This window comes from Amblyraja radiata, chromosome 8 (assembly GCF_010909765.2).
Source record: "Amblyraja radiata isolate CabotCenter1 chromosome 8, sAmbRad1.1.pri, whole genome shotgun sequence".
Taxonomy (NCBI): Eukaryota; Metazoa; Chordata; class Chondrichthyes; order Rajiformes; family Rajidae; genus Amblyraja; species Amblyraja radiata.
In genome coordinates this window covers 44,273,360-44,298,577 of record NC_045963.1, presented here as the reverse complement: position 1 = coordinate 44,298,577, position 25,218 = coordinate 44,273,360, and the positions used below count along the sequence as shown (strand labels likewise).

The 25,218-nt window shown below is 42.8% G+C and overlaps 1 protein-coding gene across 1 annotated transcript in view; it reads right to left on the bottom strand.

Annotated features, from left to right (window-relative positions):
* pacrg (parkin coregulated) overlaps positions 1-25,218 on the bottom strand; it is a 208,911-nt gene that overhangs the window by 150,227 nt on the left and 33,466 nt on the right. Inside the window, exon 3 of the mRNA XM_033025725.1 lies at positions 23,348-23,482. Coding sequence (XP_032881616.1) covers positions 23,348-23,482 — 135 coding nt within the window. The remainder of the gene's footprint in view (positions 1-23,347; positions 23,483-25,218) is intronic.

Below are 25,218 nucleotides of genomic sequence, written 5' to 3'. Positions count from 1 at the left end.
CCCGGAACCACGCGTTGAGGGGTCAGGACCCAGCGGGTCCCACTTGGTCAAGTATCATTTAAATTTATCATTTTAAACACCGAGTAAATATTGTTCAAATAAAATGACGAATAGAAACAAGCTTGAACAATACTTTGAAAAAAATCACTGTCTCACAACAGTCCATATGCTGTTTCCCGATGTAAATTTGGAATTCACAGCTCGCCTTTTATTTATTTATCTCTCTTTCCAGTACCATTAATCATATTGGTTTTACAACAGTCAAAGCTCAGGGTATGTTTCTGAGCATGTAGCGTCGACCTTCTTGTCAGCAGTTGCCCCCACACCTGTCATTGTCATAGTCATAGAGTGATACAGTGTGGAAACAGCCCTTCAGCCCAACTACACTATTCTCACTGCCTGCGCTTTGTCTATATTCCTCCAAATGTGTCCTAACCATAAACCTGTCCAACTGTTTCTTAAATGGGGTGATAGTCCTAGCCTCAACTATCTCCTTTGGCAGCTGAAGATACTCTTCAGATTCCTATTAAATCTTTTCCCCTTCACCTTGAACCTATGTCCTCTGGTCCTTGATTCTCCTACTCTGGGCAAGAAATTCTGTGCATCTACCCGATCTACTCCTCTCATGATTTTATATACCTCTATAAGATTACCCCTTATCCTCCTGTGCTCCAAGGAATAGAGACCTAGCCTCCTCAACCTCTCCCTACAGCTCAGGGCCTCTAGTCCTGGCAACATCCTCGTAAACCTTCTCTGAACCCTTTCAAGCTTGACAATATCTTTCCTATAACATGGTGCCAGAACTGAACACAATACTGTAAATGCGGTCTTACCAACGTCTTATACAACTGCAACATGACCTCCCAATTTCTATACTCAATACTCTGACTGATGAAGGCCAATGTGTCAATAGCCTTTTTGACGACCTTATCTACCTGCGACTCGACCTTCAAGGAACCATGCACCTGCACTCCTAGATCCCTCTGCTCTACAACACTCCTCAGAGGCCTACCATTCAATGTGTAGGTCCTGCCCTTGCTAGAGTCCCAAAATGAAACACCTCACACTTCTCTGTATTAAATTCCATCAACCATTCCACAGCCTACCTGGTCAATCGATCCAGATCCTGCTGCAATCTTTCGCAACCATCTTCACTATCTGCAAAACCACCCACTTTTGTATCATCAGCAAACTTGCTAATCTTGCCCTGTATGTTCTCATGCAAATCATTAATGTAGATGACAAACAATAACGGGCCCAGCACTGAACCCTGAGGCACACCACTAGTCACAGGCCTCCAGTCCGATAAGCAACCTTCCACCATCACTCTCTGCTTCCTTCCATGAAGCCAATTTGCTATCAATTCAGCTATCTCTCCTTGGATCCAATGCGATCTAACCTTCCAGAGCAGCCTACCATGCGGAACCTTGTTTAATGCCTTACTGCAATCCATGTATACAACATCTACAGCTCTGCCTTCATCGACATTTTTGGTCACGTCTTCAAAAATCTCAAATCAGATTTGTGAGATACGACCTCCCATGTACAAAACCATGCTGACTATCCCTAATCAGCCCTTGCCCATCTAAATGCATGTGTAACCTATCCCTCAGAATACTCTAGTAATTATCCAGCTGCAGATGTTAAGCTCACTGGCCGGCCTATAGTTCCCAGCATTTTCCCTGCAGCCTTTCTTGTTTCCTCTCTAGTTTCCCACAATGTCCTCGTATATATCTGATCAGTCCCTGGAGATTTGTCTACCTTCATACATGAAAGTACCTTCAGTACTTCTTCGACGCTAACACTGACTGCTCTCAAGCCACTTCCATTGACTGCCCCAAGTTCCTCCGTCCTACTGTCTTTCTCCTCAGTAAATACGGAGGAGAAGTACTTATTGGGGACCTTGCCCATCTCCTGTGGCTCCACATAGAGGTGACCGCTTTGATTCCTAAGAGGTCCCACTTTCTATCTAGTTACCCTTTTCCCCCTTTTGTATTTATAAAATCTTTTGGGATTGTCCTTATTGCTACCTGCCAGAGCTATGTCCAGGCCCCTTTTTGCCCTTCTGATTTCCTTTCTCAGTTTACTCCTTAGTTCCCGATAATCCTCCATGAATGCACTTGATCCCAGCTGCCTATACCTGTCCCATGCATCCTTCTTATTTTTGACCAATGCCTCAAATTCCCTCGTCGGCCAAGCTTCCTTACGTTTGCCTGCTTTACCCTTCATTTTAACAGGGACGGACATATCCTGAGCTTTTGTCAGCACACTTTTAAAACATCCCACTTGGCCAATGTTCTTTTCCCCTAAAATAACCTGCTCCAATCAATTTGAGTGAGACCTTCTCTCATACCATCAAAGTTGGCCTTAACACATGGGCCCTCTCTGTCCCTATCCATAAATATCTTAAACTTAACTGAACTGTGGTCACTGACCCCAAAAGGCTCCTCCACAAACACTTGATTAACTTGCCCTTCCCAATTCCCCAATTCTAGATGCAGTGTTGCCCTCTCACGTGTGGGGGCCTCTACATACTGCTTGAGAAAACTCTCCTGAACACTTATGAGGAATTGCACTCCATTTAAACCCTTCACACTATGATTTTCCCAGTCAATATTGGGAAAGTTAAAATCCCCAACTAAAAAAACCATATTTGACCTGCAGCTGTCTGCAATCTCCTGGCATAATTCCCATTGACTATTCGAGTCTGTAGTGCACCAACAAGGTGATCATCCCTTTTTTGTTCCTCAGCTCCACCCATATAGCCTCACTAGACGAACCGTCCGTAATGTCACCTCTGGCCACTGCTGTGACATCCTCCTTAACCAACAAGAAGTTGGTTAAGAAGTACACCTGCTGTGTACTTGCTGCTTGGTCTGTGTCCAAGATGGCTGCCGTGAAGAGAGAGTGGACGCTGGCACGATTTGGTTGCCGCTGCTCCCTCTTCACACTGTGTTTTTGATTTTCTGTTTTTGGATTGAATCCTGTTTTTAATTTGTGTCTCTGTGATGTCTTTATTACTAGTTATATTCCGATTATGTTATTCCGATATACTATGTAAGGTGTCCTTGAGATGTTTGAAAGGCGCCCATTAAATAAAATGTATTATTATTATTATTATTACACCCCCCTCCTCTTTTTTCCCTCACCCCTATCTCAACTGAAGCTCCTGTACCCAGGAACGTTGAGCTGCCAGTCCTACCCCTCTCTTAACCAGGTTTCAGTAATGGCTACAACGTCCCAGTCACTCATACCTATCCATGCCCTAAGCTCATCTGCCTTATCCATCAGGTCCCTTGCATTAAAATATATGCAGTTGAAACCAACCCTCTGTAGATCAGTGTCACTCATGTTTATGAGTCATGCTTTTGTAGTTACGCCCACTAGCTATACAGCAACCCTCCCTGCCTAGTTCCCTTAGAATTAGAGAGACGTGCAAGTATGAAGCCATATTTGCTATGTTGTTAATAAAGTCTTTGGACCTTTATCATGGCTTCAGTTATTTACAACAGCCGAAACACAACACCCTCCTTCCTCGCTCTCCGCCTTTCACCTGCCTATTCTGTCCACTAACCTTTCCCTCACCACCCTCCATACCAACTTCTAACCTCTCACCTGCCTCTGTCCTGTATGAGATGTTACCTCATTATTTTTCATAATGCATGAGAAATCTGTTATTACAGATATAAAATATATTCAATAACAACCCACTGAAAATAAAAACATTGTATTTAAAAGTACAATCTAAAATATAAATTGCTAAATTCTAATTAAGTAATTATGATCAAACAAAACAATTATATTATCATTACCTTGACTGTAATCATCTACTGTAAGTGAGAGTCAACAGAATACACTCCAAACTATGAACTGCCTTGATTGACTAGGAACAGTTCCGTGTTATGTGTTTCGAAGTACAGTGAAAACGTTCTGTGCTATCCAGTCAGCGGAAAGACAATACATGATTACGATCGAGCTATTTACAATTTATAGATACATGATATGGGAATAACATTTAGTACAAGGTAAAGCCAGCAAAGTCCAAACAAGGATAGGCCGAGGGTCACCAATGAGGTAGATAGTAGTTCATGACTCTTCTCTGGTTGTGGTAGGATGATTCAGTTGCCTGATAACTGACATGCCAAACTTCCTAAGCCGCCTTCTAAGGTGTACAAGGAGTAAAGAAAGGGGCTGAGAACACAGCCTTATGGAGCATCAATGTTGAGGATAATCGTATGATTGGGATCTGTTGGCCTGCAAGTCGAGGATCCAGTTGCACAGATGAGTGCTGACTCCAAGTCCCGTGAGTTTGGTGATAAGCTTGGTTGGTATAATGGTGTTAAAGGCAGAGCTGTAGTCTCTGGTCAGAGCTGGACTTCGGCTATGTTCCGGTTTTACCATTAAAAAAAATTCAACTTCTTTTTGTAGTTTATTATGGCATTTTGCTGTGTACTACGTTTAGATACCTGTTTTGCTGCTGTAAGAAAGAATTTCATAATTCTATTTCAGGTCATATCACAATAAAACACTCTTGACCCTCTTGACAACCTGTGCAACTACAAACCTGTACTATGATCAGTCTGACAAAGGATCCTGACCCGAAACATCATCTGTCCATTCCATCCACAGATGCTGCCTGACATGCGGAGTTATTCCAGCACTTTGTGTTTTATTCCAGCATCTGCAGTTCCTGTGTCTCTAAGTTATTTTATGTTTAAGATATCTATTTAAAATGAAGTAGCTTGTAATAATTGAATTGCAACAATTAGCTGCTAAAATATGGAAAAAATACATTCCTACCTCGAATCTATAGCACAACATCAAGCCATTTGTCTCAAAGGTTCGTGGTAGCACTTACACCCCATACCAGCCAAAACAGTCTATTTACATTTTTATTACATAAGATTCTGGAATTATCTTTGATGAAGAATCGTAATTTTAACACGCAAAAGAGGCAAAAAGAGATGATAACTTATACCGTGCATAATGATGAGATGTTAACGTGCACTGCTGAAATGGTGGTGGAAGCAGACTCTCTATTCCAGACCTAACTCCACCTTCCTGCCAGTTGGCATGCTGCAAGCAGTTCCCACCCACCTGCACTTCTTCCAGATGCAAAAGATAGAGTGTGGTCTGCGTTGCATGTCAGCCTCAGCAATACATTCTGAGGTCAAGCATCTGGACTGCCAAAGGCTTTCAAAAACTGTGAAAGGATTGTTAACATTTTTTTGACGTCTCTCTCTCTTGGTCAGCTTCTACAAAAAACTATTGAAGAGGATATAAAAGCTTAAAAGTCGATAAATGCAAATTTGAGTGGAATGATTTGTTAGTGTAAGTGTTTTAAGTAAAACTCCTCCATTCTTCCATAGTATTGACAACTCCATGCAAATGAATTGTGTTGCTGTTCCTGCAGTGTAATTACCAGCCTAAAGCTGAACCTGGGTGTAAACTCCTCCACAAGTAGATTTACTGGCAAATCCAGCAGGAGAGGTTGGTTAGTCAATGCACCAGCATCTGACCTTTAGGATATTTTGGACTTCTACATTTGGCCATGAAAACATAAGAGTCAAGACATCTTGAGGCATACATGGTAAGAATTAGCCTATTTGTCCCCGATTCAGTCTATTGTGAGTACAATTTTGTGCTGTTCGGATTGGAGATATTTTGCAGCACACAAATAGCTTGTATAATATTTCTTAAGTCATTTATTGAGATAATTGCTGCAAATTAATATTTTGCTCTAGTTACCTGGAACCCATGCTTAAATTCTTAAAAATAGTCCATGAAGCAAATTGGTATTGAAAGTAATGACAGTTTGTCTATCGGGAGATATATATGGTTTCTGTTACAGGTTGATGAAACTGACAAACACATTTAAGAAGGGTTTCGGCCCGAAACGTCGCCTATTTCCTTCGCTCCATAGATGCTGCTGCACCCGCTGAGTTCCTCCAGCAATTTTGTGTACAAACACATTTAATAGTCTTCTTGAAACACTGAACTTTTTCAATTTCCTGATCTATCCTAATGAATAATTCATGAAATTTCCTGATTAATATTTGGTCTGATCCCATGAATATGCCTTGGATGGGTCCAAATGTCTATCCATCAGATATGGAAGAAAACGTTAAAAAACTGTCATCCAGATGAATCTGCGACAGATTCAATGCTGACAGTCTTCAGAGCAAACTTTTTATTGTCATTGCTAAATAGCTTGCCTGATGTTGTAGATACTGTGGGAAGCCTGAAAATATTAGTAAGCAAATAATGTAAATGCAATGAACAAGTCTTTACAACCCTGGAAGGACTGATGTCTGCACAAACCAACCAAGCTTTTACTACATGTATCATTTGATGTCTACAACAGAGCTCAGGATGATAAATATAATAGTAAGATTAAACGAGAACTTACCAGTTTGAAGTTTGATCTGTATTTTATGAGGAGGAACGTTGAGGGAATACGTGAAGAACCCGCTTCCAACGCATGCGTGCCATTCTTCAAAGCAGCGGTGTGAGGTCACAGAAACTATAATGACCTAACATAGTAAGATTATCAAAGAGATACCAGTTTTGATATGATCATAGGAGGGTGGGAGCGGAGGGCTCGTATTCCCTCAACGTTCCTCCTCATAAAATACAGATCAAACTTCAAACTGGTAAGTTCTCGTTTAATCTTACTATTTTACTTCGGAGTCACGTGAGTGACTACGTGAAGATTTCAAAGCTCTGTGACCTCATGCCGTGGAACGAGTCCATGCTTCACAACTGCCTTGGGTATCGGGAGAGAGTATCATTAGCAATTTTAGACACACTTATACAAAGACTTGTGTGATATAACGAGAAAATACATTTATTAATTGAAATCATAGCCCTGTAACCCTTCGGGCAAATTATAATATTGAACGTAAAATGCTTTCCGAAAATGATGATGGCTCCAAAAAACTGGTTTATTATAAAACCTTTGGAAAGTCCTTTCGGATGACCATCCTGCTATTCTGAGGATTTGGTCCGTGGGTACCTCAGAATTTTTGCTGCGGATTTTGCTGCAGCCCTGGTGGAATGAGATTTAAAACCATTAGTGTTTATTCCTGCCATCTTTAGGACACATTTGAGCCACCTTGAGATAGTTTGGGTCGTGACCCTTTTGTGCGGTTTCTTGTAAGAAATTAACAAAGCCATTTCCTGACCTCGAATGCTCTTAGTATATTCCATGTATAATTGGATATGTCTTGCTATACACAGACGTTCATCGTATGGATATGCCATAAATTCAATCACTTGACCCGATGAACCTGGTCTGTTTGTTTTATTAACTCATGTATGACAAACACCAGTTTCTCTCGTGAGATGATCAAGGAGTCCAGGCTCAGTTTGCTTAATGACTGGACTCGTTGTGCAGTAACTAACGCCATGAGCATAACCATCTTCATGGTCAGTTTCTGCAGTGATAATGCTGTTTATGGGCTACCAGCTCCTCAGCATGTTTAAAACGACACCCACATCCCAGATTTTGGAGTACCTGGTTTTAGGGGGATTTGCATTGAGTATGCCCCTCATAAGTTTTGTTACCAGGGGGTGCGTTCCCACCGTGTGCCGCTCCGTTCCTTGTGATAGGTAATTGGAGAGTGCACTTCTGGCACTATTGATGGCACTGTAGCCCAATCGTTTATCATAATGGAGGTTTGTTAAGAATTCCAATACGGCCAGAATATTCTTGGCCCTTTGGTCTAGGTTGTTGTCAAAGCAGTATATGCCCCATTTCTTGATGTGTCCGAGGTACTGCTTCCGTGTTGACAGTCTTTGTGCGGATGTGATGAGATTCATCGTCCTGTCTGACAGCCCCATGCCGTGTAGTCGGTCTTTCAGACTCTACAAATCAACAAATCCATAGTCTTATGGCATGGGTGACTGCCCCCCTCCAGTTACTGGATGAATTAATAAATTCGGACTATGTCCAATAATGGAACATGGTTCTAACACCATCCCCTGTATGACCGAATACCACGGTTGAGTAGGCCAATCGGGTACTATGAGAATCCCAGATGCCGAATATTGTTGAATTTTCCTTTGTACCCGATTGATGATGCAGAATGGGGGAAAAGCATTAAAAAAAAAACGCCATTTCCCCCAATGCAGTGAGAAAGCATCTGTAGCTTCTGCCCCAGGGTCTGGTTCCCAGGACACATACCTTGGTAATTGGTGATTCAACCTGGACGCAAAAAATATCAATATCTGGTCTACCATATTTTGCTGTAATTTCAGCAAATACATTTTATTTAACATCCATTCCGTGTTTTCATTAAATTTGCGTGACCTGGTGTCTGCCACTGAATTTAGCTTACCTTTATGTTGCCGATATCCAAATGTTTCTTTGGATACACCATTTTGTAATACCATAGACGAGTTGTCAATAATGATGGGGTTGGAGCAATACCTAATGCTATGTTCCCACCACTGTAGTTCAATTATAGCTTCCGTAGGCAGCTCCATAGGTCTATCAAAATGACCTTTGTTAAATTTGAGTGCTCTAATTTTTGCTCTTTGCAAATTTTGATAATGTAATGGCCCAAAATGTGTGGCCGGGAATGTAGCCACAATCTTCCCAATTATCCGGCCTACCCGTCTAATGGAGGGTCTGTTGGTGTTAAGAAGCTCGCTGCAATCCTCCTGTAGGGCTGCGGCTTTATTTATTGGTAAAGTTACTAACATATTGACCGTGTTAATGGTGAATCCTAGATAATCCATATTCGTTTCTGGTATCAATTTACACTTAACTACCGTCTGTGTTCCCCTTTGATGGGTACTGTATAGTATGCATCTTTTAAGTCAATGCTTGTCATATAGAAACCAGCTGATACTAATTCTTTAGCAGTGATAAAGGTATCCATCTTAAAATGAACATATTGAACGAATGTGTTTAGGGTTGAAAGGTCAATGATAATCCTGCAACCCCCATCTTTTTTATTTTTAATAAATATGTTTGATACAAATTTTAATTGTTCATGAGTAGTATGCTCAATCACACCTTTTGTATACAATCGTTGTAGCTCCATGTGGGCTTTAGATTGTTCGGTTTTTGTAAGGACGAAATGCCTTTCTGGTGTATGTTGTACTGGGGGGTTATTGGGATGAGTAAATTCTATCAGATAACCCTGAATACTGCTTAGAACATACGAGTCTGTAGTGATTTTACACCATTCGTCACTGTAGTATTGCAACCTCCCTCCCACCGTCGTGGGTCCCTTTTTTACAAAAGAACCACACCCACCTACCTCCACGGTTACTGGTGGTTGTATTATTTTCTTTGTTTTTTGAAAAAAGGGGGTTTTGTTTTTATTCGTGTTCGTGGTTGTACTGGAGGTTTAGGCTTCCGCATCTTCCAGGGTGGCCGTCCCTGGCCATACCCTAAAAGAAGGCTGCTGCGGGTTATATTGGGTTCTGGCACTGCCACTGATATAAGCCACACTTTTCGGTCTTCCATGTGGCTGGTACCGTGAACCAAAATAAGCCTTTGCGCTGGTTTTGATGAGCCCCAGTGTCTTGGCTTCCCCAAACAAAAGGGTTGGGGTTTTAACGGCTCTTTGTTTGCAAATTGTTGCATATTTAGGATCCAGTGCTGGCTGAATAGCCGCCCTCCGCATGCTATTCAGCTCATATTGTACATTACAGAACAGGGCTAGTGCGTCTTGGTGGCCTTTAGTTTGCTCTGTTTTGTCCACGGTGCGGATGTAAGCTGTGATCCCTGCCGTAAGCCCCTTTAAGGCTTTCTGGATTTTGAGATCATGGTTCCTGATTTCCTTCCCCATATGCTTCCAAATGCATTGGTTTGCACTGGGGATTTGTAATACATCACAGTTACCAGGTGGCAGATGTCTGGCCAGTGTCTCTGTGAATATTTGTTGTTGGAGTTGATGGCCAGACATGTAGTTAATACTGGCTGCCATCCTGGAATCCAAGTCTGCCCCTGTTTGACTTGGTTTGAAGTAATCAGCCACCATGTCCAGCAGTGTATGTTTTTCTGCAGATTCAGGATCATGGGAAGCTGTGTGATCAGGGTCTGGCCCATCAGGGTCCTGCCCACTCTCCTCCGAAGAGGTCGAGATTTCAGGGGGTCCCTCACGGGGTACCCATATGGGGCTTGTCTGCCCACTGTGGCTAGTCTCCACATTCATGGGACTGCCACTGTGAAGGAGCTCCTCCAGCAGCTCCTTTAGACGGTGAGCTGCACTTGCTATTTTTGGCTGCTCCCATTCCTGCAGCCTTTCAGCAGTGTGCTGCTCTTTGTATCCCAGCTGTTCCCGTTCCCGGTACTCACAGGTGCTGGTTTGCGGGCTTTCCTCGTCCTGCCGCTGGCCACACCGGTCCTGACTGTCGGTCCACGTCTGTTCCCGGTCAGCTGTTTCTCCTGGCTGCTCCGTATGCAGCCACTCATAGCGGGTTTGTTCCGTCTGCCGCACCCGTTCAGCCCTGGTCCGATATTGATACGGGCTGGTCGCCCGCTGCTGCTCCAAGTCGGGCTCTGCTAGATGGTGCGTTTTAGTTTGAACTTTGCCTCCCGGCCGGTGAGTAAGTTTCGTCGGTGCCAGAATGATTTCTGGCACAGCTGATTCCTCTACCGAGGCCTCTAGAGCCGACGGCTGCTGTCTCTGCCGTTCATCCACGTTTACAACGCGTTTCTCGGGCAGCTTTTTTGCAGACCGTTTCCTTTTCACTCTGTCCATTTTTCTGTGAATAAAAATGCAGAGTCCTTACCTGCCTTTTGCTGGTCCTTTTTTCCTTCTCCCGTTACGGGTGGATGTCCTCCACCCTCTGTTGACTCGTGCAATGCGTGTAGCGATATGGCACGCATGCGTTGGAAGCGGGTTCTTCACGTAGTCACTCACGTGACTCCGAAGTAAAATCACATTTAGCTGTGCATGCTATTGTTGATTTACTATATGCTTTCTTTTGAATGTGCCTCTATAATTGCCTCTTCCTAAATGTTGTTTGTTCTCTGATCTTTAATAAATATTTTATTTTTTCTTCTTTATTTTCAGATAGATGGGCATAGCATGATGCAGCATCAATCACTGAGGGGATAAGCACCATCTTAAGACACAATAGGTAATAGCAACATTATGTTTATCAAGGGATTTTTCACAACAGCAGCAAAATTCACAGAATTTTAAGAAATGCGCAGTCCAAAATGGATTGCCTTATCACATTTCAGATATTCCAGATACAGTATTTTCTTGTCCAAAATAAACCAAACATGGAACCTCATTTTTTCATGTAAAAGACAAAAATAGTTCAATGCAAATAAAACATTTTGAAGAATGAAGACATTTATATTTTTCTAAATAATCTGGTAAATAGAATCATACTGCACAGAAACAGGCACCTTGACACAACTCGTTCATGACGATCTAAGCTAGTGCCATTTTCCTGCGTTTGGCACATATCCCTCTAAACCTTCCCATCCATGTACCTGTCTAAGTATCTTTTAAACACAGTAACTGCCTCAACTACCTCATCTGGTAAATGCTGGGCATAATACATTGTTAAACATCATTTTCCATTGCACTAAGTGGCAGACAGACATAATGAAACAGAATTTTTTGATATTGAAATCGTGGAAGAGATAGCATGTTATACACAAACATAATTTGATTTTGGAAAGATGGGGTGGCATCTGTTACTTTGATATACACGTGACCATCTCTCATTTCCCATTTACCTTGACCATTCCCACCAACTTCAGGCATTGGGAGAAAACCACGTGGGGTCGTCAATCTAACGGAGTCAGATTGCATACCTTGGCCCTTCAAGAGCCATGCCCATGCCAAACATCAATCTAATAGAGTCAAATTGCATTAAAACAGGACCTTCAACAACCATGTCCATGTCAATCATCATGTACCCATGTACACTCATTTTGTAGGTGCCATTTATGCTTACGTTAGTTACTGTTAGTATTTCTGTATGTTTTTCCTAGCTTGTGGGTGGGATTATATAGCCGACTCATAGATTGGGAGTTTTTTAGTTTGCCTCGAGGGATGGTGAGGTCAACAGTTTTTACCACAATCACGTTCATGTTTACGAGACACCACATGGAAGAAACAGTTAGTAAGAACGAAAAGTTATGAATTATTTCTTTGTTTTGTATTACTTCAATAAAAGACCAATTAATCAAGAAACAACGACTGGAAGATTCGTTTTTGCTATCTGTTAGTGCGTAAACTATATCTCCACATCACCAAGTAGTAACGGTAATTAAAAGTTGGCCATTGAAAAGTTTACAAATTGCCGTTACATTAGAGTAAAAACTGGTTCTACGAGTGGAACTGAACAAGAAAGCTGAATCTCTAAGAGTGAGATTAGATTTTGAAATCCTGGAACAAAGAATCTGCCAGTCGCAGGCTAATCGACATGGATTATTAGAAGAACGAATATTGAATATTTCGAAATTGGGTACCGTGAGTAGATCGGCTACGTCATATTTGAAAGCCAACTTCCTTTAAGGCTTGCAAGTTTAAGTAAGAGCAGCAATAATATCATCGAAAGCAGCCTGAAGATTGTTTACAGTAGCTTAAAGATAGGCTGCAAGCACTGAACAGGTGGTGGCCTTGAAAATCTCAAACTTTACAGGGCTCGAAATTAAAGGTTGCCCGGGTGCCACTGAACACTCAAAGCTCCGCCGGGCAACCTAAACACCAAGTCATTTTGCCCGGCTTGGCAACCAGATACTGGTTTGTACCGAAGATAGACACAAAAACTGGAGTAACTCCGCAGGTCAGGCAGCATCTCTGGAGAAAAGGAGCGCAACGTTTTGTGTCGGCGGTGACGGCTGTATTGCGTGGGAAAGATACAAGGCGTGGGTGAGGAAGGGTCGGAGCGAATGACGGGCCCCGAACAGCGGCTCCATCTCCTCCTCCTCCCACCTCCCGCCCGCCCTGATATCAGTTAGGAGGAGGTGATGGAGCCGTTGTCGCATTGGAATTCACCAAAGTCAGCACCGGCGACAACCTACGTCATCCTGGCGACAACCTACGACAAGCCAACTGTTGCCGAAAAGTTTTGAACATTTCAAAATCCAGCGGCGAGCAGAAAAACGCTATGATTCTTTGGGCAACTGAGGAGACTACTCACGACCATACAGGTGACACCCCAGCGACTGCCAAGTTGCCTGTAGTCGCCTAAAAAAATGGCCGAAGTGGGACAGGGGCATTAAGCTTCTAATTATGTTGGATGAAGACTACCAGGTTCCCAGTAGACAGAGGACATCTGTTCTACTGTGGATCTCTTCTACTAAGGCTTCCATGCATCCTGCTGTCATGTATTTGTGTCATTCCTCAACTTGTCTCAGATTAGAATTAGTTTCAAAATATCTGCCAGCAACTGGTACAATCATAAGTCTCTTTTCAGAGGTGCAGCCTACCTTTAAGTAGCTTGGGCTATCTGTTAGTATTGCATGTGACTCATGAAATTTGATCCCCTTTGGAAATTAGAAGCCGATGTACAGCACAGTTAAATGTAGAAACAAGGAACTGCAGATGATGGTTTACAAAATAAGACACAGTGGTGGAGTAACTCAGCAGGTCAAGCAGCATCTCTGGAGAATATGGATAGGCAATGTATCGGGTTGGGACCTTTCTTCAGACTGATTGTAGTAGGGGGGAGAAAGCTGGAAGAGAGGTGGAGGCAGGACAAAGGCCTGGCAAGTGACAGGTGGATATTGGCAAGGGAGGCGGGGGGGGGGGGGGGGGGGGGGGGGGGGGGAGGGGAGGTGACTGGCAGATAGTTGGAGAAAGGCCAGAGACAAAATGTGAGGCATGGAGATAAGGAGAGAAAAAGTGTAAAATCAGTTATCCAGTTAGTGCTGGCTGCACAGTGTATATAAAGCAGGCATGGCAATGTTGCCTGCAGCCTGCACTGAAAGCAAAAGGTTCATAACAAGTTGCGATACTCTCACCCACATCCAAACAGCCCCAAACTTAAGGAAGTAGCCCCAGAAATAATGGATGCATTAGTGATAATTTTTCAAAACTCTTTAGATTTTGGAGTAGTCCCTGAGGATTGGAGGGTAGCTAATGTAACCTCACTTTTTAAAAAGGGAGGGAGAGAAAAAACGGGGAATTACAGACCAGTTAGTCTAATATCGGTAGTGGGGAAAATGCTAGAGTCAGTTATTAAAGATGGGATAGCAGCACATTTGGAAAGTGGTGAAATCATTGGACAAAGTCAGCATGGATTTATGAAAGGTAAATCATGTCTGACAAATCTTATAGAATTTTGCGAGGATGTAACTAGTAGAGTGGATAAGGGAGAACCAGTGGATGTGTTGTATCTGGACTTTCAGAAGGATTTTGACAAGGTCCCACATAAGAGATTAGTATGCAAACTTAGAGCACACGGTATTGGGGGTTCAGTATTGATGTGGATAGAGAACTGGCTGGCAGACAGGAAGCAAAGAGCAGGAGTAAACTGGTCCTTTTCACAATGGCAGGCAGTGACTAGTGGGGTACCGCAAGGCTCAGTGCTGGGACCCCAGCTATTTACAATATATATTAATGATCTGGACGAGGGAATTGAATGCAAAATCTCCAAGTTTGCGGATGACACAAAGCTGGGGGGCAGTATTAGCTGTGAGGAGGATGCTAGGAGGCTGCAAGGTGACTTGGATAGGTTGGGTGAGTGGGCAAATGCATGGCAGATGCAGTATAATGTGGATAAATGTGAGGTTATCCATTTTGGTGGCAAAAACAGGAAAGTAGACTAAAATCTGAATGGTGGCAGATTAGGAAAAGGGGAGGCAACGAGACCTGGGTGTCATGGTACTCCAGTCATTGAAAGTGGGCATGCAGGTGCAGCAGGCAGTGAAGAAAGCCAATGGTATGCTGGCATTCATTGCAAGAGGATTTGAGTATAGGAGCAGGGAGGTTCTACTGCAGTTTTGGTGAGACCACACCTGGAGTATTGCGTACAGTTTTGGTCTCCTAATCTGAGGAAAGATATTCTTGCCATAGAGGGAGTGCAGAGAAGGTTCACGAGACTGATTCCTGGGATGTCAGGACTTTCATATGAAGAAAGACTGGATAGACTTGGCTTGTACTCGCTAGAATTTAGAAGATTGAGGGGGGATCTTATAGAAACGTACAAAATTCTTAAGGGGTTGGACAGGCTAGATGCAGGAAGATTGTTCCCGATATTGGGGAAGTCCAGAACAAGGTGTCACAGTTTAAAGATAAAGGGGAAGTATTTTAGGACCGTGATGAGAAAAACTGAGTGGTGAATCTGTGGAATTCTCTGCCACAGAAGGTAGTTGAGGCCAGTTCATTGGCTATATTTAAGAGGGAGTTAGATGTGGCCCTTGTGGCTAAAGGGATCAGGGGGTATGGAGAGAAGGCAGGTACAGGATACTGAGTTGGATGATCAGCCATGATCATATTGAATGGCGGTGCAGGCTCGAAGGGCTGAATGGCCTAATCCTGCACCTATTTTCTATGTTTCTTTGTTTCAAATGATTTCCCATTGAAACACAAAATGTCTTCAATTGCTTGAACTTAGCTTTTGTAGACTTTTGTAGCTTTTATTGGTCATCTATGTAGACATTGGAGATATAGGAAAGCAAATATGATTATTCAAATTAGATATTTAAAAAAATTTCAGCCATTATTATGTTTTTCCTTTATTGGAAATAAGATATTCTTTGTAAAGCATTACAAATATTTCAGAATATATCAATTAATTCCATCTATTTATGCAAAACATTTTTCAATGTTCAGCTTGCTTCCTAATATATTTCCTGCCAGTAGACTGTGCTGTCTGAGAAACTTGATTACATTGAGCTTCCCACATTTTTACTCTGATGAGATTCAGTAAGGTACAACCCCCATACAAGCTCTACTTCTATTTGCACCTAAAACACTCAGGCTTTAATAACTGAGACTGACATGCATGACATGACCTTCAGAAAGAATCTATGTTTTAGGTATTCCAAGTCTCTTATCCTTCCATTTTTCTTCATTGAATAAATGCAAAATGAACTTCCCCAACTAACTGCTCTCCACTATTTCAGTTCAGTCAAAGTCAGCTCTAAAGCAGGTGAGGTATTTGGTGCACATCTGTATGCTTTACATCAAAATGGTGCTAGGAAAGTCACCTTGCGCTATGCATCTCCTCTCCACAAAACACTCCTTCTTTGGTATGAAAATCTGGGGAAGCTGAATCAGCAGAGGAGCAATTAGAAGCAAAAACCATTTTGTACTTCTTTAAAATAACTTTTTTTTTTTTTAAATCATAAAATTTCCATCTTATGCTTCCCACATAATTTCCAACCAAGCAGGATGATATAATTTGCGAGAATTTCTACCACATTCACCTCCTTTCTCCATAATGCTAGGTATGCCCTGTTTGAAACATTAAGTGCTTATGACATGGACTGATAGTTACAGAATTAATTTTTTTCCAGGGCAATTCATCACTAATCGGAAGCAGGCAAATTTGAAATTCAGAATTGAATTCTGTTCTATGACCGCCAGCCAAAACCGCTGACCCACAAAGAAAGTGGTATTCTATCCTATTATGTTCCTTCAATCAGCTGCACCAGACACCATAATTTTGCCAAAGGTGGTGATGGTACAGATATGTGTTCTGAAGTCCAGTTTGGGTTATGATGCCAAAGTTGCAAACCGTCTGGTTCAATTTCAGACACTGGAGGGTTGTAATCAGTGGCTAGTGATTGGAATTTGTGAAGTGCAGAAAGGCACAAAAGCCTGAGGCTTCTCATTATTTCCTACTCACCGAGCATGAATATCTTATGAACAAGTAAACATGGAACAAGGGAAATAGAAAATAGAACAATACAGCACAGGAACATGCCTTTCGGCCCACAATATCTATGTTGCAAATGATGTCAACATAAACTAATATCATCAGCCTGCACATGATCCATATCTCTCCATTACTTGCCTATCCATGTGCCCATCTGCAAGCTCTTAAATGCCTCTATTCTATCTGCCTCCACCACCACCGTTGGCAGTACATTCAAGATCCATTGTGTAAAAAACTTGCCCCTCCCATCTTAAAGCTATGCGCTCTAGTCTTGGCATTTAGAAACATAGAAACATAGAACATAGGTGCAGGAGGAGGCCATTCGGCACTTTGAGCCTGCACCGCCATTCATTGTGATCATGCCTGATCGTCCCCAATCAATAACCCGTGCCTGCCTTCTCCCCATATCCCTTGATTCCTCGAGCTCCTAGAGCTCTATCCAACTCTCTCTTAAATCCATCCAGTGATTTAGCCTCCACTATCCTCTGTGGAATTCCACAAATTCACAACTCTCTGGGTGAAAACGTTTTTTCTCACCTCAGTCTTAAATGGCCTCCTCTTTATTCTAAGACTGTGGCCCCTGGTTCTGGACTCACCCAACATTGGGAACATTTTTCCTGTATCTAACTTGTCCAGTCCTTTTATGTTATATGTTTCTATAAGAAACCCCCTCATCCTTCTAAACTCCAGTGAATACAAGCCTAGTCTTTTCAATCTTTCCTCAGTCAGTCCCGCCATCCCAGGGATTAATCCTGTGAACCTATGCTGCACTGCCTCAATCACAAGGATGTCCTTCCTCAAATTCGGGGTCCACAACTGTACGCAATACTCCAGATGTGGTTTTACCAGAGCCCTATACAACTGCAGAATAACCTCTCTACTCCTATACTGAAATCCTCTTGTTATGAAGGCCACCATTCCATTAGCTTTATTCAGTGACCAGTGTACAAGGACACCCAGGTCTCACTGTACCTCCCCCTTACCTAACCTAACCCCATTGAGATCATAATCTGCCCCCTTGTTATTGCCACCAAAGTGGATAACCTCACATTTATCTATATTATACTGCATCTGCCACTCATCTGCCAACTCACTCAGCCTGTCCAGGTCACCCTGCAACCTCCTAACATCCTCTTCACAGGTCACACCGCCACCCAGCTTTGTGTCATTTGCAAACTTGCTAGTGTTGCTCCTAATTCCCTCTTCCAAATTATTTATATATGGTAAACAGTTGCTGCCCCAACACCGAGCCTTGCGGCACTGCATTCGCCACTGCCTGCCATTCTGAAAATGACCCGTTCACTCCTACTCTTTGTTTCCTGTCTGCCAGGGGCCACAGTCTTAGAATAAAGGGGTGCTCATTTAAGACCGGGGATGAGAAAAACCTTTTTCACCCAGAGAGTTGTGAATTTATGGAATTCCCTGCCACAGAGGGCAGTGGAGGCCAAGTCACTGGATGGATTTAAGAGAGGGTTAGATTGAGCTCTAGGGGCTAGTGGAGTCAAGGGATATGGGGAGAAGGCAGGCACGGGTTATTGATAGGGGATGATCAGCCATGATCACAATGAATGGCGGTGTGGCTCGAAGGGCCGAAAGGCCTCCTCCTGCACCTATTTTCTATGTTTCTATGCCAACCAATTTTCTATCCATGTCAACAGCCTACCCCCAATACCATGTGCTCTAATTTTAGTCACCAGTCTCCTGTGCAGTATCTTATCAAAGGGTTTCTGAAAGTCTAGATACAATACATCCACTGGCACCCCGTAATCCATTTAATTGTCACATCCTCAAAAAATTCCAGAAGATTAGTCAAGCATGATTTTCCTTTCATAAATCCATGCTGACTTGCACTAATCATTTTACTGCTATCAAAATGCCTATCCATTATTACATCTTTAATAATTGACTCCAGCATCTTTCCCATCACCTATCAGGCTAACTGGTCTGTAATTCACCATTTTGTCTCTTGCTCCTTTCTTGAAAAGTGGGATAACATTAGCTATCCTCCGATCCACAAGATCTGATCCTGAATCTATTGAACATTTGAGAATGATAACCAATGCGTCCATTATTTCTAGAGCCACTTCCCCGAGGACCCTGGAATGCAGTCCATCAGGCCCCGGGGATTTATCATCCTTCAGTCCCATTAGCCTACCCAATACTATTTCTCGTCTGATGAAAATTTATTTCAGTTCCTCGACCCCCTTAGATCCTCTGTCCTCCAGTACTTCTGGGAGATTGTTTGTGTCTTCCTTAGTGAAGACAGATCCGAAGGACCTGTTCAACTCTTCTGCCATTTCCTTGTTCCCCATAATAATTTCACCCGTGTCTGCCTTCAAGGGACCCACATTTGACTTTGCTACTCTTTTTCACTTAACATATCTAAAGAAGCTTTTACTGTCCTTCTTTATATTCCTGGCCAGCTTCCCTTCGTACTTCATCTTTTCAGCCCGTATTGCCCGTTTTGTTTCCTTCTGTTGTCCTATGAAAGTTTCCCAATCCTCTGGCTTCCGGCTATTCTTTGCTGTGTTATACATCTTTTCTTTTAGTTTTATTCTATCCCTAACTTCTCTTGACAGCCACGGTTGCCTCCTACTCCCCATAGAATCTTTCTTGCTTTTTGGAATGAAATGATCCTGTGTCTTCCGGATTATGCCCAGAAATTCCTGCCATTGCTGTTCCACCGTCATTCCTGCTAGTATCTCTTTCCAGTCTACCTTGGCCAGCGCCTCTCTCATGTCTTCATAGTACCCTTTGTTCAGCTGCATCACTGCCACTTCCGATTTAACCTTCTCCTTCTCAAATTGCAGATTAAAACTAATCATATTATGATCACTACCTCCAAGTGGTTCCTTTACCTCGAGCTCTCTTATCATATCTGGTTCATTGGACAACACTAAATCCAGAATTGCCTTTTGTCTGGTCGGCTCCATTACAAGCTGCTCTAAGTATCCGTCTCAGAGGCACTCTACAAACTCTCTTTCTTGGGCTCCTGAACCAACCTGATTTTCCCAGTCTACCTGCATATTGAAATCCCCCATCACCACAGTGGCATCACCTTTGTTACTTGTTACATGCCAGTTTTAACTCCTGCTGCAACTTACACCCTACATCTGGGCTACTATTTGGGGGTCTGTAGATAACACCAATTAGTGTCTTCTTGCCTTTGCAATTCCTCAACTCAATCCAGTGATTCTACCTCAACAGTCCCTATGTCTTCCCTCGCAAGGGACTGAATTCCATTCCTCACCAGAAGAGCTACCCCCCCCAGCTACCCCCCCCCCCCCCCTCTCCTCTGCCCTCCTGCCTGTCCTTTCTATACGATGTATAACTGAATATTAAGTTCCCAGGCCTGATCCTCCTGCAGCCACGTCTCGGTAATCCCCACAATGTCATATCTACCAACCTCTATCTGAGCCTCAAGCTCATCTACTTTACTTCTTATACTTCGCGCATTCAAATACAGTACTTTTAATTCCTTACGCATCTCACCATTCACATCGATCCCTACTACACTTGGCCATACTCTCCTATCTCTTTGTGAGCTTTCTTTCCCATTAATTCTGGGGTCATTAACTATCCCTTTACTCCCTTTCCCTTTAACTCCATCCTTGACAACCCCCCCCCCCCCCCCCCCCCCTTTATTTAGTTTTAAACTATCTGTGTCGCAGTGGCAAACCTGCCTGCCAGAATGCCGGTCCCCCACCTGTTAAGGTGCAATCCGTCCCTTTTATACAGTTCCCCCTTACTCCAAAACAGATCCCAGTGGTCAAAGAATCTGATCCCATCAGTTCCCCAGCAACACATTCAGGTCCTGTATATCCCTGTTCCTGCTCTTGCTAGCACGAGGAACTAGAAGCAAACCGGAGATAACCACCCTGGAGGTCCTGCTTTTCAACACTTTTCTGAACTCTCTAAAGTCACGCTTCAGACTATTCATACCCTTCTTTCCGACATTGTTTGTGCCAACATGCCCTACAACTTCCGGCTGTTCATCTCCGCCCTTGAGGATTTTCTGCACTCTGTCTGTGACATCCTGGATCCTGGCACCTGGGAGGCAGCACACCATTCTCGAATCCCGTCTGTTGCCGCAGAAACCCCTGTCCGTACCTCTCACAATGGAGTCGCCAACCACCACTGCGTTGCCTGACGTCAGCCTCTTTGGTTTTGGCTCAACAGCACTTTTTGCATCGTAAGCCAGTGGGCCGCTCAGTGCGTCAACGTCTTCTGTCCTGACAGCTTTTAAGTGGGTGAACCTGTTCACAAGAGGAACAACACCCGGGGACCTGTGCATTCCATGTTTACTTCCCTTTCTCACCGTCACCCACCTTCTCTCTTCCAGTACCTTAGGTGTAACAATCTTGCTGTAGGGCTCGTCGAGGAACGACTCAGCCTCTTGGACGAACCCGAGGTCATCCACTTGCTTCTCCAGTTCCCCAACTCGGTCCTTCAGGAGCTGTACCTGGATGCACTTCTCACACTTGTAGCAGCCAGAGGCACCAGCAGTGTCCTTGACCTCCCACATACTGCAAGCATCGCACTGAATCAGCTTGCCTGACATCTCCTTCTTTTGTCTCTCCCTCTCCAGCGTTTTGCATAGCCTCCTCCCCTCAGCCTCCTCGCCGAAGACTCTCGAGCCAAAGACTCTCGAGCCAAAGACTCTCGAGCCAAAGACTCTCGAGCCAAAGACTCTCGAGCCAAAGACTCTCAAGCCAAAGACTCACACGGCACTTCCCTCACAAGGCACTTCCCTCACAAGGCACTTCCCTCACAAGGCATTTCCCTCACAAGGCACCTCTCACTGCCGCTCCCCAAGAGCAGCCTTGCATATATTAATGATAAATTGCCTAATTTACCAATTTACAAACCAAGTTCCTCCGTTTTCGACTGTTTTACCCCTCTGACTCACCTCTTTCTCTCCTCCCACACGAGCTTCAGCCAATCAGTGCTTCTTCCTGCTTCTCCTTGTTGCAGCTTCTTCAAAATCCACGTAAGCTCTGTGTTAAGTCTGTCTGCATTTTGGCGCCCTTTTTCAACTGTTTTCCCCCTCTGACTCACCTCTTTGTCTCCTCCCACATGGGCTTCAGCCAATCAGTGCTTCTTCCTGCTTCTCCTTATTGCTGCTTCTTCAAAATCCACGTATGCTCTGTGTTAAGTCTGTCTGCGTTTTCCCGCTCTTTTTCAACTGTTTTCCCCCTCTGACTCACCTCTTTCTCTCCTCCCACACGGGCTTCAGCCAAACAGTGCTTCTTCCTGCTTCTCCTTGTTGCTGCTTCTTCAAAATCCATGTAAGGTCTGTGTTTCTATTCTGGGAGAAAGGTTCTGACTGTCTACCCTATCTATACCTCACAAATTCATCTGCACATCAAAGTAGGCATTTATTTTTAAACATATGTGTACAAGGACATATATTTCAAAAACTGGCTAAAAATCTCTGTGGTGATCTCGTGTAAAAGTTCTGTTCAAGTCTTTTAGATGTGGCCCTTCCATAACTCAGCAAAATTCCACCCACCAGGACTCCTCCACCTCGCAATATGCTGGGATAGTATCATCCTGTGTGCTTGAAATAATACAAAATGCACGATTGACATGACAGATGTTTTATTGATTTCCTTTCCTCCTTCAAACCACTTACTGTAACACTAACAATTCCTGACGTATTATCTCATATCAAAATTATTAAAACGAGTCACTCCAAATGCGTGTGTATTTTTCTTTAAGTACTCATAGTTTTGTTGATGCATTGAAACCTTTTATGAAATGAAACTAATTTAAAAATACATTTATCTTTATTTTCTCAATCTATACAATGTGTGCATATTTGCACTGAACATTATTGTACCTTTGAAATCAAAAGTTTTAGTTCTAACTAAGATCTGGCACGGAATATATTCCATTTGTAAACAAAATGTGGATTACTCTCTTGACAAACCCACATGAAAGGATAATGCTGTAATTGTCTTGCAATTCTTAAATGGAAACCTGCCTGTTATTTTAAACACAAGTGTCAGAGCATTAATTAAATAATGTATTAGTTTTTGAAGGCAATTAACCCTTTTCAGATAAATGGGAAAGATTAGGCTATGTCATGCTGCAAATCAGCACACACACACACACACGCACGCACACGCATGCACACGCACACACATGCACGCGCGCGCACACACACACACACACACAGCATACAATCTTGACCTATCCATTTAAGTAATTAAAGCTTCCATTTGGGAAGAGGTGAAGCCTAGGAGATAAATGTCTGCCTGCTTGATGGACTGTTTTAAATAGCCCGGGTTGCTGGGTCCTCATAAAAATGGACATGGATTGGTCAGCAGAGAATACTCTCAAAGGAAAGGTGACTCTCTCATCTCCTTTGCTGGATATAATTTAATTGTTAACAAAGGTGGGCAGCTGACTCAGTAGACTTGTCATTTTTCCAGCCCCAATTTACTGAGGAACAATGTGTAAATTAACCCGATTCAACAACAGGAAACATTAGTTTGAGGGGAGATGCACACATTAGGACTGTACTTCAGCTCACCTTCCAGGCTATTCTATTTCCTTGTGAACCATGTTCCAGGGCAATAGGGAAATCACCTCGTTTGTAGCACTTTCGAAATGCCGTTGGTGCACTGGGTCTCTCTCGGAAAGATCCTGCAGATGAAGGACCGACCACCTTGAGAAACAATGGTTAGACGGATTAAACATTGTTTACATCCATCTTTTTTTTTTTTTAACACAATGAAACAGATTTCAATTTGTGGTAAATTTACACGTATTAGTATCTGTTTACCATGCCGTGTTTCCTACATGACAACAGTGACCACTGTTTTTTTTGTTTGCCACTTTTCTCTCCTGTAAAGATACCCTCCTCCTTGTCTTTCAACATTATAAAGGTTAACACCCATTCAGATTGCTGGTAAAATAGGCTAGAAAGACCTTTAATCAAACTTAAGCTATCCAAACACAAAACCACACAAAAAGAGCACATGTGTGATTCCCAATACGGCCACACAAATTTATCTAAGTTCTACCATTTTATTTTAACACGTTCATCTGAAAAGGGAGACTCTCCTTAAAGATAAATTCCCCAGGAAACTTGTAATGGCTGCCATGGAAGATACAGAGGCTGGAATGGAGAGAGCTCCAGCTGCCATGTTCGCACAAAAGGACTTGAGGTAAATTCCAAGGTAATAAGTGCTTGAATATTTTTGAACACGCTTCCTTGGTGGTCTTAATTTTCTCATTGGCGCAGCCCAAATGATCTTAAATTGCATAATTTATCCCCAAAAGACATAATGATGTATGGAAGATAAATTAACAATTTCTACAAAGCTTATTGGTTTGTAAAATCCATTGGTTTTCCATCTTTTATAATTTGGTTTCTCATGTAACTTCATGAAAAGGTTGGAAGCTGTTGTGGAGTATGTCCAAATCTTGATTATATTCTGTAATGTAAACACCAGAACTGTGGAGAAGAACTCACTGAATTGATCTTGTACAAGAATGACAAAGAACAGATAAAATTGTCTGCTGTCACTCATCAAATTCAATGCATTCATGATTGTGCGGTTGTATCAAATTCTATAGTATCTGTTACGTTTTCCCCTAAGGTTACCTGTTAAGAGAAAGTACATCACACCAACTACTTAACTAACAATAAATAACAATAAAATTCACATAGTTTAGATAACTCCATTTTCAGTGAACATGTCAAAAAGGAAGCCTACTGCACGAGAAATATGTTTGCTGTAAATTTAACTGTAGTAGCCTGTTAAGTGGCCAAAATTTCCCAAATGAGTGAGGGGATCGAGTGCAACCTGTGGCAACTGCATGGACAGACAGTGGAAGGAGCCAACGGCATTATACTGATCCAGGCTGACCCCCACTTCATCAATCCAGTGCTGCTAGGAGCATTAAAGTGAGAAAATAAGAAATCGCATTTCTTCTTGTGCCAAGATTGCACTTTTCAGAGATTGGGAAACAGAAATATGAACAGAACCTGGAAAACTCACTGCCAACATGTGGCAGGAGCCATATACGATAGTACCATTTAAGAGGTTTTTAGATAGGCATATGGATTGGCATATGGCATATGGAGATGGATCATGTCTATATGGACTTTAGTAAGGCCTTTGACAAGGTTCCTCATGGAAGGTTGGTTAAGAAGGTTCAACTGTTGGGTATAAATGCAGGAGTAGCAAGATGGATTCAACAGTGGCTGAATGGGAGACGCCAGAGGGTAATGGTGGATGGCTGTTTGTCGGGTTGGAGGCAGGTGACTAGTGGGGTGCCTCAGGGATCTGTGTTGGGTCCTTTGTTGTTTGTCATGTACATCAATGATCTGGATTAAGGTGTGGTAAATTGGATTAGTAAGTATGCAGATGATACCAAGATAGGGGGTGTTGTGGA